Source organism: Magallana gigas, chromosome 4, assembly GCF_963853765.1.
Source record: "Magallana gigas chromosome 4, xbMagGiga1.1, whole genome shotgun sequence".
In the NCBI taxonomy this organism is placed as follows: Eukaryota; Metazoa; Mollusca; class Bivalvia; order Ostreida; family Ostreidae; genus Magallana; species Magallana gigas.
Window position 1 is genome coordinate 35,314,970 of NC_088856.1, and position 14,179 is coordinate 35,329,148.

The following is a 14,179-nucleotide window of genomic DNA, read 5'->3' on the forward strand; positions in this document are numbered from 1 at the left end:
GTCCATTATGATAATTGAAAGTGATTCAAACTAATTGATTCAGAATCAAAATAAGTAGCATTGAACTTATTGAAATGCTCTGAGCGGTGTTATTAATTTGAATTATCCCATCAATATTACCGGAAAATAAACTTGGTTTTTCACATATATATATATATATATATATATATATATATATATATATATATATATATATATATATATATATATATATATATATATATATATATATATATATATCAAAGTACTGAAGAACTGACGGGAGTTGATTTTGTCGATGAATGTTTATTTTAAAATCAATGATATGTTATTTTGCAAGTACATGTAGTTTCTAATTTGAATTACGCACATTTTTATAATATGAATTTTTGGACTTTTTCGACAAGAATGTCAAAAAAACCCATATGACTCATGTTAAATTATATTAAAGAAAAAATTAATTTAATCAAACTATGTATCAGTAATAGAAATATTCCTCGAAAATTGTATGGATCCAAGCAATATTGAACTCTAGTCTCGTTCAACCAAACGCTCGGCTGACACATTAAATCTCCCACAAGGATTTACGGACACAGCCGAGCGTCGAGTTGAACGAAACTATATTGAACTCTGGCGTAGGAATACAGAAGACAACAAAAAATATTTAAATTGTTTGTACCATTTAAAATCTGACTATTATAAAAAGTTTCCCTGAAAAACAATGCTTTAGCATACTTGTCATCGAATTTATCAATTATTTTCAAGAACTTTTCTTTTCAGCAGTAATAATTTGTGCTGAGGTCTAAACACTGTTTCACTTTCGGTTTGTCTGAGTAACTGCATAGGAGAGTTGATTAACATCAACTCCCAAAAACAATGTTATTCATCGTACTTGCCATTTACTAATGTTACAACTGATAAAGAAAAAGTAGATGAATAAATATGTATGCAACCTTGATTTAGTGAGTTATAACATATAAAAAAAATTAAAAAAATTAATTGAACCGAGTAGATTTAACTTCAAATATATTTAGACATAAAAATTGGGTAAACACACCTAAGGCCAGCAAACAAATTTCAAAAATTGATTTAGGTTAAAAGGTTCCATATCTAAGGTAATTTTACTACATGAAACAAATACTGCTCAATTGTTCCATTTATTTCTCAAGTAGTTAATATCAATCACTTCACTGCATCGCATTTTGTATATTGGCACAGTACCCAAATATTGCATATGAATATAGGGCATTAATAGACATTATTGAAGAATATGGATGATACTTCAATTTTTCTACTACTTTGAAAACTAAAATAAAACCTTATTGAGTGATTTACAGGCGCTTATAACATGCAACTATTATTCTTAATGAAAGGGTGCTTCATAGAAAAGTTTACTTATCTTTTAAAAGTAAATAGAACGTTTGTTTTAAAAATTCGATATTTTCATGATTGAACCTGTCTTGAATCGGCTGTTGTGGATAAACGTTGAACAGTTGCCATATCAGAGAAATGTAGAATTTAGCTATTTCTTCTGTATTGAAATTGATGAAAAACTATAAAAGACGCTCTTATACGAGATTTTAATCAACGAACATATACTTGAAAAATTGGGATATAGAATTATCAGATTCGTTTAATGATTGATCGTCTGTCTTTGCAATACATATATACTAGTAATTGAACTATTTTTCCTGTCTTGTACTTTCTACAAAAGCACGATTAAAAAGCTAAATGTCCTTTCTTACCATCCAATTTAACATATTCCATAGGACAGACACATCGAAGGAAAAGAACAATATCCCTGTAAGATTTATCAGGAAGAGTAACTTCATTCTGGTTTTCTTTCCCGTTAGAGGTCAGCATTTTTCTGAAAACTGGAGAAGCCTGCATTAAAACCCCTCGAGACAGATGAAATCGTTTGTCTTCAACGCAGAAAACGACATCAGTTGTCTCTTTGTCATAAGCAAAATAATCGAGTCCCTTGCATTCCATTGGCTTTTCCTGCAATTCTAGCATAGGTTCCATTTCTTCAGCAGTCGCCATTTTTTTTTTTAAAATTTTAAAATTGCATACGTGGTATCAATTACTTGGCTGCACTTAGAGATCTTTAAATGCTCGCTTATTGATTTCTGTGTTCTTAGAGCGATGACTACAAGACAGCAATATTTTGATATTATTTAAACATTCACATACATGTATCTATTTCTTTTTTTTTATAAAACTATATCGTCTAACAAGTAACAACCATCTAAAGGCCTGGAAATTGTTGATTAGAGGTTGATAAGAGGTTAATGAATGTTTGAAAAGGAATCGATTTTCATTTGTGATTTTCAAAAAATAGTTGAGTGATAAACCATTAAAAAATTACTTCTTAATAGGGTTAATGAATTGTTGATCTAAAGAAGTTATTCCTTTCTGAAAACTGGCTATATAATAGTATTTTCCCTGGTGTTTTTTTTGGAGGGGGGGGGGGGGTTCGTAGAACATTCCGTTTGTTATTTCTGATATTCTTATGTAAAGAATGTCTGATATATATTCATGAATGAAATGGAACTTAATTGTAATGTACAGGTGTAAATGTTTGATAAATGTCGAAGTTATTATACGCCATGCAGTCATTTACATGTAAAAAAATCAAATGAAAATAATTTAAGTATTTCTAAATATATTTTTTTTTCTCACGTCGTCCGTCCGTTTTCTAAGAACGAAATCATTTCATCGGTAAGGTCCATAGTATCGTCATTTTTCTTGATGTGTCTTTTAGTTACAAAAGTAAATGAATACTGTCAGTTAACAACCTCAGTCTTTATATATATTTACCTTGTATTTATTTTGCATGTATTCTTCATCGGCAAATTAGATTTATAATCATAATGCGATCAAAGTTGTCTTTAAAAAAAGATACATCAGAAATACGTTTGTTTTAATAAGAAAACGTTTATGCTATGAACTGTAAAGGACACATCAAACACCGTCATTAATAAGGAATTTTATAGTGATTGCTAGGTGACCAAATCAACTGATGCATATTAAAAAACGGGGTTGCAAAGCCGTGAAATATATTCATACATGTGCGTATATAATGCAGTATTAACAAAAAGAAACTTATAAAAAAAATTTTAAAGTGAAAATTAAGAACAACCAACAGATATCGCTCTTAAGATTTACTATTTATCTAAACATTTTAAGCTGATTTTTAAGTTTCGCAGGAGTATGTCTACTAATCCAACTTTCTTACCACCAAACATTTTAAAACACGTAAATACATGTATATGTGTTTTAGTCTAATAAAGAAATAAAAAAAACAACAATTGATGACTGCTATTATTGGCTATATATGCAGATGTCTATTAATTTCGAAAAATACATATAAAAATGCATTGAGATCAAGCAACTTTTTATTCACGGAATTATTTATTTCCTCTGTGATTTATACATATATATGTAATATGTATTGAATATAATGTTACTTTCCTCGCATCGTAAAAGGACGGATGCAAAAAAGGACGGATTAATAAAAAGTGGCTTATCTATAAAACTTGTCCTTATTTTTCTATAGAAAAAAAACATGGGTAAGTCAGAGTGTGTTGAGAGTTTCAATTTTATTTGGTGTGTTTCGAAACCAAGATATCTCAAACCCCCAAACTTACACACAATACGTTTACTTGATTCTAAAAGATGACTAGGTTGTTCTAATTAGATGATATATGTTCTTTTATCCCTCTCTTACAATGAAATAAAACTCCTACATAAGTGAGTCTTCAAAACTAGACGGTAACGTTACTTACTACATGTACAAGTATGGAGCTGCAAAAATTATTTTGCATATAAAAGCAACTAAGATAATTTCAACTTTGCATGCAACAGTCTGATCTCATCAATTTTAACATAAATGCCTTAAAGTTAAACTAAATTCTCCAAGTCAACCTTTGGCATTCAGTGGAAACGTTAACTTCCGTATGATTAGGGTTTATGTTTTAAATTTATATTTGAATTACCCCCCCCCCCCCCAAAAAAAAAGGAAAATAGAATACTCAGTTAATAGAATGTAATGCGTTTACAGAAGGTAATATGTGTTTTGTTTCAGTCTTTGGTTTCGCGAATTTTGAATCACCCGCACGATTATGTAGTATTGATTTTGCATTTATTATTCAATATTAAACCAACATTTATATTATTCAATGAAGAAATTTTAACTATCTCGGGATATTCCTTTGCTTTTGCATTCTAAATTAATAGTCCATAACAACAACAAATATAGTTCATTAGATATTTCTGCATCGTAGGGATTATTTGATAATTTTAGCTTGTTCCATGAAAAAATAATAAAAACTAATTTTAATTAACAAATATTAAAAATCAATATCACATTTCCTTCCTTTGTTGCATAGAATCATTATATTTGTCTCTTTGAAGCGGAATTATGTTCATTTCAAAAATAGAAACTGTTCTTCCTTTCTTTCAAGGCATCAAATTATTTGTCTGATTGAACCGGAATTATATGCTCAGTTATAACTGAACTGCTTGTTAAGTTTTAAATCAGAAATAAACATCATATAATACTGATCAAAACCATTCGAACATAAGCAATTTGTTTAGGATGGCATTTACAAATGTCACACAGATGATTGAAAAAGAAAGGCAAACAGTCGCTCCACGGGACTTCTGGAGATGTGCACGTGAAAAACAAATTAAGGACAAGTGCGACGATTCTCTTGTTTTTGACAATTGTTTAACTGAAAATGTATTAAGTATCTCTTCTAATGACCAAGTCAGCAATAAGTGGAACGAGGGTACTGATGTAGATAAAATATTCAAACATGATGATAATTCGATGAAAGACCTGGAAGAAGACTCAGAGAATGTTGCCAGTGAGAACATCTCTCGTGACGATTCGGACGCGACAGATTATTTTGACAGCGAGGACGAATACTGGGATAGTCTCAGAAACAAAGACATTAAAGAAGACTTATGTCCACGTTGTCGCTTCTATCATCTACCGCACAGCGTCAAGGATTTCGTCTTTAATTCATGTAAGTCTTATTCCATTGGATTGTCATAACATTATATTTGTTGCTTTTCAAAAATTCTCTAGCATAATATTACAACACAATAGTAATTATTTTTAAAGTTTTTCTGTACTGATTATCTTAACAATATAAAAAAATGATTTAAATTGTAGAAAATGTGTACTTTGGACAAGCATTTTTTTTATGTTTAGGTCATAACCAGGAAGCGTTTGATAGGTCTCCAGCATTTACACCACCTGTTCAAAAGTTTGCGAAGGAAAACAATTTTGAAATTCACGACGTGTATGGGGATGAAAACTGTCTTTTTCGTGCAATGGCAGACCAGTTCATGATCAATGGCTGTCCCGGGCACACAGAGGTGTCGTTACGCGATACAGCTATTGAGTAAGAAAGTTAAAAACAGGCAAAAAGGGTCAGGATTTCGCGCTTAAATTTCTTGAATTTTGAGTTTCTGATAGTTTTAGATTTTATATTACAAAATATTAAATTTGTTTACATCTGGTTAGCCTAGTTCTAAGTTAATTACATTTTCGCGCGTCAAAATCACGATTCGTTAATTTTCTAATGAAAATAAATGAAGAAGACCTTGGCTAGTAATGAAGATGAGTTAATAAGGGCTGCTCCGAGGAATCTGTGTAGAAAGCAATAATGATGTCTTTGACACCCCCCCCCCCCAATTACTTTTTCATTGTGTCTTTTCTTTTGAATGATTAAATAACATTGACCTTGATACAATTTTTTTGTAGGCAAGATATCAATATATGGGTGAAAAGCTGTGATTTTATACAAAAAATTGACTACGCCTAAGTTATGCTTTAAGTTCGCGATATGAACAATACATGTAACATGTCCATCACTCTATATATTGTATCTTTTTCAGCCGCGTCAGATTAGATCCTTCAAAATATGGAATCATTGAATCAACATTTCTGCCAGGAGAGCCATGGGAGGAATATATAAAAAAAATGGATCGAACCAAACAATGGGGCGTTAATACGATTTTACAGGCACTGGCGGACGTTTTCCTTCTGCAGATCAGTATTTTCAATTTCGTTCACAGTGATATCAGACCTTCCAACATTACTATAAAATCAACTGAGAAGGTTGTTCCAAAGCCTTTCCATATTTTCCTTGGACTCGTTGGGGACTTTCATACGTTTAGCTTGCGTCCTATGCAATGGATGTCAGAATTGCCTTACAGTAAATGTTTTTCTTCTTTATTTTCACCTTACTTTTTGTTAATAGAAAACAGCTTTTCAGATGAAAATATGTCCGTTGTCTCTTGAATATAGATAAATGGACAGAATCTGATAGAAAGTTAGTAAAATAAATTGATCGGTTTATAACATGTGAAATTAAAATCTATATTTTAAGGGAGTATTTTATAACGTAGTCTGGATTGTTCTTTGTTTGATTCATGATTTCACATCCCTACCCTATTAGGGGCTGCAAATACAGTTTAGGTTCACATTCACGTCTATGAAACGTTAGGAATTATATTTTTATACCCTTCCCCTATTTCGAAAAAGGGAGGGCATATTGCTTTGCTTCTGTCGGTCCACCAACAGATTCCGTTAATTTTTTTCGCAGAGGATAAAAATATTGAAATGAATTTTGCTATACAGGTTTATCATGATAAAATCTAGGTCAATTCCGATATTTTGTACGATCGAGCTATTTTCGACAGTTACATGTATGCCCCTTGGACATAAAAAAAATCCAATTATTTGCAGTTTCCGCTCATTTTCTTCACAGATGATGAATATATTGAAATGAAATTTAGTATACAGGTTTACATCCTAATAATATCTAGGTCAAGTTTAATATTGGGTACGATCGAGTAATTTTGACAGAGGTATGTCCCTTGGACGTAAAAAAAATTCTAATTTTTGCAGTGTTCGTTTATTTTTGTCTCAGAGGATGCACATATTCAGGTTTATCAAGATAATATGTACATGTAGGTCAAGTTTGATTTTGGTTTTAAATTAAAAAAAAGCCTCCCAATCCAAACTATAAGTAAGATAGAATGATCAACTCTCTCTTTTTACGTGTAAATTATAAGTCTCTTCTTTTGAACCAAAAGACATTTAGATTGATTTCTCTTACGTCAACAGGGTCGAACAGTCCTCGAATGCTTGAGGTGGTTTTTAATTGACCTTTGCAGCTTTGCTTATTTGTTTAAATGTTATTTTTTATAAATATACTTTGAAGCAAAACATCGAGTCAAACGCTACTGATTGCATAGTCAAATATATAATTAAATGCATTCCTCTCGCTGTACTTTGTCGGTAAAGTTTTACTAAAATTCCACAAATGTGTTGGAATTATTAACCAAATGTATTATTTTTGTTCCCTACTTTGATAAAAAGGATATGTTTTGTTTTAAACATAACTTACAGACCATATTTCTAAAAATTTCATGTCCATTTAGAATATCATTTTAAATCGCGTTTGTCTCAGCAATTTACTAGTGCAAAATAAGTGACTGTTTTGTCTTCTTTAAACTTTTAAGAATCTGTAGATTTATTGCTGATTAGTTAATATTTAATAAATATACAGCCAGTTAAAGGTACATGTGTAACCCACACTTTGTGCTTTTCAGAATCCAGTCGACTTAAAAGGAAAAGAGGAACTGATTTTAATCATACTTGAAATGAAAAAAGAACGCAAAAATTTGCAAAAAGTTAAAATTTATCTAATTTGATTTGTACAACACTATTTGTTTTCTTCCAGAAGCTCAAATCTTTCGACTGTTAGTGACATGTACGGACAAAAATCTGGATGAAAGAAGAAACATTGTAGACAGAAAGTTGGCGCTATTATCCCAAGGACATATTCCTGAATCTCGATTAGCGAAACATGTTCAGTTTGTCTTGCATTGTATTTCTCTTGAAGCTAGAAGGAAACAAGGGCAGCCTTTTGAGAAATCTCATTTTGAATTGATATTCAAGTCATACAGTGGAAGTGATTTGGAGCTAGAAGAATCAATCGGTAAGTATTTAGACAGTCTAATGAAATTTAGCGGATTTTTTGTTTCTTTGTTGTAGCGCTGTCATGGTTTTTTAAAACAATTTTTCTTATATTACAGAGATTCGAAATAGATTGGTTAGCAATCATTCACAGTTTGACCCTTTGTCAGGAATACCCTTACCGTACTTGAGTTTTGTCATTAAACTTATTTTTCCATTCAAGGATTTTGAAGGTCAATATTACAGATACCACCTGTTGAAAAGTGGAGAAGTATATTTTCACTTTCTTGGTTCTTGTGCGGACCAAAGTTCTTTCAATCTGCACGACATCAGTCGAACAAAAAAGATGTTTAAATTGCAATTAAGAAGGAAGAGATCTAAACCCAGGAACAGGGTTGTTGTAATTAAACGAGACAAAAGGGCGATTTATGGCAAAGACTCAATCAGAGAATGTCCCGATCATGCCCATGTTATTATTGATTCAACCGATTCCCACCCTGGATACTGCAAACTTAGGCTTCCGCCATCGTTTTCAAGTGATACTGAGGTTAACGTTTCTCAGACTGGTGCACACAGATATCTCAAGGCTTTTAGAATTACTGACGGATTACGCACACAAATAGAAGCAGTACACTTAGGAAAAGTTGAATGTATTGGAGTGCCTTGTTACACATTTCCATTTTTTCAACGTTGGGAAGAAAGTAAAGTAGATCATTTCCCTTCGAGGGAAGTTATTACTTCGATAGTTAAAGAAGGCTGCACATTGATTCCTAAAGCCCATCCAAAAAGCATATGTCAGGATATTGAATGGCAATTCAATTTCTCAATGGGAGAACATTTATTATTTAAGAGTCTTACAGTTGCCCAAAAGCACGGATTTTTTGTTCTCAAGGTATTACTAGACAACATGGTACACCATGTGCCGTTCAAAACAAAGCATTTGAAGTCAGTGTTTCTTATGGCATGTGAGAAAGTACCTTCAGGAGCATGGGAGACAAACATCAGCGGATGTGTACTCTATATGCTGGACTCACTGCTCTCTTGCTTGAAGGCGAAATTTCTGCCAAACTTTTTTATACCAGAAAACAATCTTATTGACTGTCATAGAGATGAAGACATTAACACGCTATGTGTTATTGTTGAATACATTCGTCTATTCCCTGCCAGTGTTATTCAAATTGTAGCAGAGAAACATGGATATACATTTGGACCAAATCTGATCAAAATTGTTTTGTCAAAGATACGATATTTCACCGATGGACAGATGCAAAAAGCATTTAATGAAATGTTCAGACCTCTTTCAATTGCTACATCAAAGATAATGGCCAAAATGGGTCTTTACGATATTTCTTTTGATATGCTACAGGAACTATTTGAGCAAAGTCTGTTGATTCCACAGCAAGGGTTGAGACAAACATCTGTAAGCTTTTTCGATCTTTTTACATCGGCCCTGATAGAAATGAGACAAAAATCTTCCCGAGTCATTTTAGCACGCACATTTGATATAAAAATGGGATCAAATGTATCAGAAATGGTTTTAGAAAAAGAAAGAAGGGGGTCGCTTCAAACTTATTTGCCATGGATAGCCGACAATAGAATAGGTTGGATCGAAGTCTCAAATGAAAGTAGTGGCGACCTTACAAAAATAGCAAGTTTCCTGTATGATTTTAGTAAAAGGGAATATTGGAGGCAAAATGCATTGCTTGCCGAGCTTTCTATTACAACAGCAATCCAGTGTATCCAAGAAGCATTGAAACAAGGTGATATTGAAGGGGACAACGTTAAAAATATCGGTTCCAAAACAGATGTTAATGTCCGGAAACGAACGTTAAAAAGAAAACTTATTTCGTTCTATATGCATGTGTATAGAATTTCGGCGTTAACTAATTTTGTGTATCCATTAATTGATCACATGGACGAAATTGAAGAACTCTGCCTTGAATTTCCGGAAATGACGGGGACGGTCTGTTTTATGTTCTCGTTTACGGGACAACAGTCAAAATACCAGGAGTATGTTCAAAAGTATTATCATATGTATGGACACGGTAAGTACAGTTTACGTGTTATACATAAGTATATGTATATATATATATGAAATAAGTATAAAAATAGCTATTTTCGAGCGTTGCTAAATCAGAGTGGATATTATGAAAACCATTTTAACTTTAATGTGTAATAGGCTTTTGTTACAAATATTGTAAACCAACTTTATTTGCAACGTCTTTATCTTGCAATTTACCTGAGATGAATTGCATAGTTATCAGTGACTTATTTTCGCGACCAAGCCTTATCGACAATCATTTCGTTATTATATTCAGATTCCAATGACTGGTTCTCGGTAACAATATTAGTAACGACGAGGCTTTCGCAAATCTTTCGATAATTTCCAGCACGCGAATGAACTGGTTTATATATATATTACCTTCACATAAATACCATTTTAATCATTAACTGAGAAAACTTACATTGTTAAAAATGTAAATTTACAGAGTATATATAATAATATTTTAAATTTTGGAAACCGGTCAAAAAATCTTAAGAAGAAAGGACTATACATGTATATGGATTGGGCCTAAAATGGCCCCCAGAAATGAACATTGTCATTTAACTGTAATTTTTTGTTTTATTTGTAAAAATATACATTTGAATTTTTTTTCATAATTTTCATTTTGATTTTAGGGCCCACAATTTAAAAATATGACATCATAAAATTTACCTTTTCCCGCCATTTTCGCATTTTTAGCATAAAACGGCATGTTTTGGAGCAGTTTTTCTTTAAGGAAACATTTAGCGACTGCTTGAACAAACAAAATATTTTCACCAAAGATGTATCTCTCCAGTACTTACATGTATAAGTGACAAAAGTTCGTTTTTGTTCAAAGAGTCGCTCTATATTTTCCATTCGAAAAAAAGATAAGAAAAATGTAAATTTTTGACTGATTTTGATTGAATTGTAAAAATAGCGTCACTTCTAATGTCACGTTCTGTTAGTGAGTGCATATAAATCAAATAAATAGGTGAAAAAAATATTTAATGTTAGCTCTGTTATAAAATAACACAACAAATTAATGTACCTGAATCACTTTAAAAATAGCGATTTGTGGGGGCCAAATTTGACTAATATCATATATAATCTTTTTAAGATATTTTTGGACGATTACTGTGTAATTTAAATTTTCTTTAATAGAATTGAGGATTATCTCTCCTGAGAGCTTTGACACAAAGGAATGAAACCAGAGGACATATGATGCAGTGTTTAGATTGAAGTTTATATATATATATATATATATATATATATATATATATATATATATATATATATATATATATATATATATATATATATGTACATATTCAACATATTCATGAATGTGAAACTTTTAAGAAATAAGATAACATTATTCATTTTTAAAACTCTGTTTTTAAAATGTATAAAGAATTTACCTGTCTGTCTTACTTGTAATTGCGAGTACTTACCAGTGTAACGAAATATCTTTACCCAAATTTTCCAGGTACTCAATGATGGCCTTGACATGTTCATTATTTGTAGCTTTAACAATTGAGGTGAAGTGTGATTTAACATGCCCTTTAGTGGTCTGTTTCAGTCGCTGTATGTGAATATATATGCGAGATTCAAGCAATATTCTTCATTTTTTAAATGCTAATAAAGCCAGTATAAGATTTGTTTTTCCATAATATTGATCTCAGGTGGGTTTTAAAAAATATATTTATGTTTATAAGCATCAAGGAGATGTTTGTTTTGAATAATACATTTATAATGTTTTCCATATAATAAAACAGTTTTTTACATGATTAAGATAATACATTGCTTCATTTTAAAAGAAGATGACACTTCAGTTTGTTCCATTAATTAATCCAATGTGTGAAAATGATGCAGAAACAATTTCTAACACAACATTTTTATACCAAATTTCTAACACAACATTTCTATACCAAATTTTCATTGCCAAACTGATTTCTTTGACATATGGTTCATTTTTAAGTACATGCAGATTTTAGGTGTTATCCAATTGTCGTGTAAGTAATTGTGTCTTTAACTGTCCTTCTGCATCAAATCCAAACATTGGAATAATTAAAGGAACCTGCTGTCAGAGGGTCAATGTCAAAATGCTCATCACGTTGATCTTGGTTCAGAATACAAATGTTATGAAGGATGCAAGTTGTTATAACAGCCTTGACAACATAAGAAATGCCATTCATTTCAACAAATTGGAGTCGCTGAAATCTGCCTTTCAATATGCAGATTGTATGCTTATATGTGTAGAGTCGATTGCTCTTTTTTATCTCAAATTCATTGTTTACAGTCTACACATCATTTGGCCAAGTCACAAATTTTTGAAGAAAGTATTTTTGGAAAACATTTAACATCCTTCTGTTGTGGGAATGGAATGTCGATTCAGATATATAAATTGATCTGCAATGCAATTGACCGAATTGTTTCTTGTGATCCTATATAGCACGGCATCATCAGTAAATCTTTTTCATGTGAAATTTGAGGTCGTCCAGCAGCTAGTCTCTTAGTAGTAGTTCTGGAATATGCTGAATATTTTCCAGTATAGTGTCAAATGTAGTTTTTTAAACACGAAAGAATGTCTTGAATGTGTCTAAAGAATATCTTGAAATAATCTTGCACAAAGCGTTCCACTTTTTATCGTTTTCTTTGCTCCTGTCTTAAACAAAGTTATTAAGACAATTAAATTTTAATAAATTCTTGCGTATTGATAGGTTGTTGAATAGCTTCAAATACTTTTTGTAGGAAATAGCAGAAATGTAATTTAACATTAGGTGCTATGATGACAGGCCTTAATAAAGTTACAATATAGAATTACAGGCATGTAGCATCAAGAGAAATCAGTGAAATTTAAGTTATAGGTAGCTTCCCCCCCCCCCCCTACCGATTAGGATTTTAAGAATTTTGGATGACTATGCCCCCCCCCCCCCCAACTTTCAAAAACGATACAAAGTGCCTGAATTATTTATAATTCAAACCAGATAAAGTTAAGGCTGATTAATAATATTGTGTATGTTATCTTATTCCTTGTATTATTTGAATGTAGACTACACAAGAAAGCAATAGCAATTGCTATAATGTGTGAATAAATAGCATATAAAGTTAAAGAAAGCTCATTACAAAGTCCCTTTCATATCACTCAAGCTGCAAATAGAGTAACAAATGAAAAATCTTCATCTGGCAAGTCAAAGTCTTCATCCTCAGTCATTATAATTATTGTAGCGCTAACTAAAGATCGTTTCGACGCCATATTGAATCAGAAGAACACTTTTCGATTTAGCAAGATAAACCGGACGTTGAAAGATGCCATTTTACTCTTCTAGGAGGTGCAAATCGAATAGGCCTATCAAAAAACTAGTGTTTGCTCTTTCAAATTAATCAATTGATTTGATTGATTGTTGTATTAACAAGATGCCTTACAATCACACAAAAACAACAGAGGTTTATGTTTTTTCCAAGAAATGAAACACAGTTAACCTTCCCAAAAAAAACGAAAACTCATTGAATTTTTTTCCTGTACATTTTAATCAAGCGTCGTTAAAAAGGTGTCTTCGTGACCTTCACATACAATTTATATTAAAAAATTAATCCATTTCCGTTCAAAAGTTTATTAGATACGTTAACTTTAAAATCCCCGTCAAAAACGTGGCGTTTTAGAAAGATTATAATCTTATGTTTAGTAGCTTGATTTCAATATCATGTATCTACGTTTTAAATACATTATCGTAATGATTTTTGGAGTTGGAAACCCCGCTGTCGGCGTTTGTAAAATGTTCGCTGCAAATATTTAGAGCTAATCTGACAGAATGCATCATATTATTGTATATTGAGGCGCTTATTATAGCATAACATGGATGGTGGAATCCTTGTGACCCGGGAAGTCTCAAGAAAGATTGACTCTAGTGTACTGTGATTGGATTTGAAATCGTGCAAAAGTTTTAATAACATCTCAACAAAGCACAGCGATGATATCAAAATGCAGATCGCGATGGCACTTAGTCCAAAATTAAAATACCATAAGTATCTATGACTGGTTAAGAAGTCTTGTCATCTATCAACAAAACATCTCTGAGACGTGGTGATATCCACGACAAGGTTTGAACTCGTCAATAACGCTCAACGGTATGCATTAACCTTTACCAAACCCTTTCAATGTATAATGCACCCTC

The 14,179-nt window shown here is 31.8% G+C and overlaps 1 protein-coding gene across 1 annotated transcript; it reads left to right on the plus strand.

The window, feature by feature from the left end:
- The first annotated feature begins 4,507 nt into the window (after positions 1 to 4,507).
- LOC136274721 (uncharacterized) lies at positions 4,508 to 11,287 on the plus strand. Its single transcript, XM_066082258.1, has 6 exons — positions 4,508 to 5,012; positions 5,201 to 5,393; positions 5,890 to 6,209; positions 7,743 to 8,000; positions 8,098 to 10,023; positions 11,166 to 11,287. The coding sequence occupies exons 1-6, from the start codon at positions 4,580 to 4,582 to the stop codon at positions 11,207 to 11,209; spliced, it is 3,174 nt and encodes a 1,057-aa protein (XP_065938330.1). The 5' UTR covers positions 4,508 to 4,579; the 3' UTR covers positions 11,210 to 11,287.
- Positions 11,288 to 14,179: the final 2,892 nt, after the last annotated feature.

Excerpts from the sequence above, each read along its gene's own strand:
- LOC136274721 (XM_066082258.1), top strand. The coding sequence starts at position 4,580 with ATGGCATTTACAAATGTCACACAGATGATTGAAAAAGAAAGGCAAACA. Across the intron at positions 5,394-5,889 it reads TTACGCGATACAGCTATTGA|CCGCGTCAGATTAGATCCTT; the intron begins GTAAGAAAGTTA and ends TATCTTTTTCAG. Across the intron at positions 10,024-11,165 it reads TTATCATATGTATGGACACG|AATTGAGGATTATCTCTCCT; the intron begins GTAAGTACAGTT and ends TTTCTTTAATAG.